The sequence below is a fragment of the Morus notabilis genome, unplaced genomic scaffold (assembly GCF_000414095.1).
Source record: "Morus notabilis unplaced genomic scaffold, ASM41409v2 Scaffold266, whole genome shotgun sequence".
In the NCBI taxonomy this organism is placed as follows: Eukaryota; Viridiplantae; Streptophyta; class Magnoliopsida; order Rosales; family Moraceae; genus Morus; species Morus notabilis.
This window is the reverse complement of record NW_010358660.1, coordinates 1-3,679: the sequence shown is the minus strand read 5'-3', so window position 1 is coordinate 3,679 and position 3,679 is coordinate 1. Positions and strand designations below refer to the sequence as shown.

General features: G+C 39.8%; 1 protein-coding gene across 1 annotated transcript in view; it reads right to left on the bottom strand.

Moving 5' to 3' along the window:
- Window positions 1-3,627, bottom strand: part of LOC21393572 (acylamino-acid-releasing enzyme 1) — a gene marked incomplete at its 5' end in the record, with an annotated part of 12,485 nt that extends 8,858 nt beyond the window's left edge. Inside the window, 5 exons of the mRNA XM_024162271.1 lie at window positions 2,276-2,453; window positions 2,850-2,928; window positions 3,035-3,156; window positions 3,269-3,351; window positions 3,476-3,627. Coding sequence (XP_024018039.1) covers window positions 2,276-2,453; window positions 2,850-2,928; window positions 3,035-3,156; window positions 3,269-3,351; window positions 3,476-3,627 — 614 coding nt within the window. The remainder of the gene's footprint in view (window positions 1-2,275; window positions 2,454-2,849; window positions 2,929-3,034; window positions 3,157-3,268; window positions 3,352-3,475) is intronic.
- Window positions 3,628-3,679: the final 52 nt, after the last annotated feature.

The window sequence follows — 3,679 nt, the reverse complement described above, 5'->3', positions numbered from 1 at the left end:
TCCGGTTGCTCGGCATTCCTCGTTCCATCGTCTCCGATCGCAACAAGGTATTTCTGAGCACTTTTTGGTCCAAACTTTTTCGTTTGCAGGGGACTGTTCTCAAACGCAGCACAGCGTATCACCCCCAAACGGACGGCCAAACTGAGGTGGTGAACCGGTGCATTGAAGCTTACCTTCGTTGTTTTGCTTCGGACAAGCCCCGCCAATGGAAAAAGTGGTTGGCCTGGGCGGAATATTGGTATAACATGTCCTTCCATTCAGCGGCACAAACCACATCGTTTCGCATCCTCTATGGGCGTGACCCGCCGGCTCTGGTTCGTTACAGCGCAGGAACTACCACAGTTTCTTCTGTTGAGCAGCAGTTGGCCTCCCGGGATGGCGTGCTTGACGAGCTCAAACACCATCTGGTCTGTGCTCAAGAGCGCATGAAGAGGGAAGCGGACAAGCACCGCCGGCACGTGCAGTTTGCAGTTGGGGATGGTTTACCTCAAGCTTCGCCCTTACCGGCAGCGGACGCTGGCCACTCGGCGCAATGAGAAGCTGGTTCCCCGTTTCTATGGTCCGTATGAAGTTGTAGCACGAGTGGGCATCGTGGCGTACAAGCTTCGCCTGCCAGAGGGTACCCAAATTCACCCTGTGTTTCATGTTTCCCAGATTCGTCGGGCTATTGGTGTCATTCAGTCCTCCCACCAGCTTCCCCCTCAGCTGTCCGCCGATCACGAGCTTTTGGTGGAACCCGAGCAGGTATTGGGAGTTCGCCCCGAAACGGCCGGTCAACCCGGTGTGCTCGAAGTGCTGCTTCAGTGGCGTGGACTTCCCGCCTTTGAGGCTACGTGGGAGCCATTTTCCATTATTCAGCGGCAATTTCCAAGGACAAGGTGAAACTCTGGGCGGCGGGTAATGTTAAGGCCCCGATCAGGTTCACCTACGCTAGGAGACCAAAGGCCTAGACGAAAGCCCAAGGACAGGAAAGGGATTATGTGGAGGGTGCTGAAGGAGTTCTCGAGGAGGAAGTTGGTTAGAAGGAGTGCCTCGGGATTGCGTTAGAGTTAGTTAGGATATTCCGTGAGTCTTATTGGGAGCAGGGAATAAAAGGGGAGGAGAGAATAGAGGGAAGGCAAGCAATTGTTTAGTGAGTAGTGAAATATCTAGGAGGAGAGCTAGCAGACCTCTCCAATAGTCTGCGAATTTATCTCTACTTGTACGAAAGCTTTTACTTGAAATAAACATAAAACAGAGTATTTCTTGCTCAGAATTCTTCCATCACTCGTCACAATTATTCCAGATTGTATCACATCACTTTTTCAAGATATGTACAAGTTCTAATGGTAAATCTTGGATATACATGGTAAATCCAGGATTTACCAGGATCGACCAAGTTAGAATCACTTGAAAAAGAACAGTAGAAATTCTAATGGTAAATCCTGGATATACTTAGTAAATCCAGGATTTATCAAGTTAACATCACTTTTTCAGGAGCCATACAAACTTTAATGGTAAATCCTAGATATACATAATAAATCCAGGATTTGTCAAGTCACTTGAAAAAGAACAGTACAAACTCTAATGGTAAATCATGAATATACACAGTAAATTTAGGTAAATTTGAGATTTACCAAGTTAAAATCACTTGAAGAGGAACAATATAAATTTTAATGGTAAATCCAAGATATACTTGGTAAATCTAGGATTAGGATTTACCAAGTTAGCATCACTTTTTCAAGAACCGTACAACCTCTAATGGTAAATCCTGGATATACACTGTAAATTCAGGATTTACCAAGTTAGAATCACTTGATAAAAGACGGTATAAATTCTAATGATAAATCCTGCATATACTTGGTAAATCCTTAGCATCATTTTTTCAAGAACCGTACAAACTCTAATGGTAAATTTTGGATATACACGGTAAATCTTGGATTTATCAAGAGGGTATTTTTGGAATTTCAACTGGCTATAAATCCGAATTTACATCGGATTGGCCTATTTATTAACTTCTCTTAAACATTTGCCTAATTTTAATTCCTCTCAAATCTTGGCCTATTTCCCTTAGTCTCCCTATTTTTTTCTTATTGAGTAAATGGGTAAAGTATAAGGAAAGGCTCGCAGATGGGAATTCCCCGACCCCGAGTAAGCGGGTATGAGGGCGGGTACCCCATTTCGCCCGATGCTCATCCCAAAATAGAAATACTGTACATGAGTTGTAGTGAAAAGAAAAGAAAAGGAATAAGATATATAATCTTACCAGAAAAAAGAAATTGAAATGTGTATTTACCTATAATTAACAATCAACAAGCTGTACCCAAGTGAAGAGAGAAATGCCAAGGACTTTGAATAGCTTGTCGCCGATACGGAATGGGGCCCACCGTGAAGGACTACAATCAATGGATCACATCCATCATTCGTCTTAGTGTTGGAGGACACAAATATAGCTTCAAAAGGTGTCTTAGCACCTGCAACGTTTAAAAACTCCAGGAAATAAGAACAAATGCCTTTTCAACACAAGAAAAACTAGAATTGGTATCCACTAAACATGTGTTCTAGAATTCAAAAATCTTTTCATTCTCTTTGTCATAAGAGCACCCAGCAAAGGGAAAGAAAAAACATAACAAGGCATGTAATGGTAAAAATCTATGGGTCTCATCAGTGTTACTTTTTGTATTAGTCTGTATTAAAATGTAAGCATTAGGCCAACTCTTGATATATATATATATACACACATACATATATATATGTATGTGTTGATATATATATATATATATATATATATGTATGTATGTATGTAGGCACACACACACATATATACATATATGTATTGTCAATCAGAAATTGAAATATCATGTAAACACCTTCTGTCAAGCTATCGGAAAGATCCTTCACTGGAATCTTTATTACATCAAACTGACGATTTGCCAGCAAAGATTTAACCTGAAGTAAATAGATCGTTCAATAGTTTGATTGTGAGCATATAAAAGGAAATAAGTAAAAACAAATTGTAAACAATATAGAAATTAAAGCAAATAGATAAATGGACCTTCTCGGAGCATTTAAAAATGGGGCTTGATACATTTAGCCAACTCCATGTTGCATGTTTACTTGTTTTATCAATAAGCAACCCATAGTTGATTTGAGGAACATCCACTGGACTGCTAGAGACTTCAAAAACGAAACAAGAAAAGATATTAACTCACTTTTTGAATCTAATACAAAAGTAAACAAATAAAAGAAGAATAAAAAAATAAAACATATATTTAACATTTGATGTTACCTGCAATAACATTGTCCCCATCCAATGTAAGAAGATTCCATGAAAAATCTGAGCCTGAAGGGCTGATACGTGATACTTCAGCACTGTTTTGTGATTAAATTACACAAGTATTGTACACTCAAGACAAAGGTTTGCACAATAAACAAGTTATCCAGCCACACAAAAAAAAAAAAAAACAGAAAAAAAAAAGTGTTTCCATACACTTACGTCAAAATATTTGCAGAAAGTATCACTTGACTGCTGCCCCAGATGGAAGATAAAATCAAAGTGCGGCCATCAGAAAGCCATGGATTACTCAGCAAACTTAAACAGTAAAGCCCTGGGAATTGACCATCCGCTGTGGACATTACAACAGGAATCTTCAAGAATACAGAAAAGAGCTTAGTCATTGAGAAAAGAAAATGAACCAAA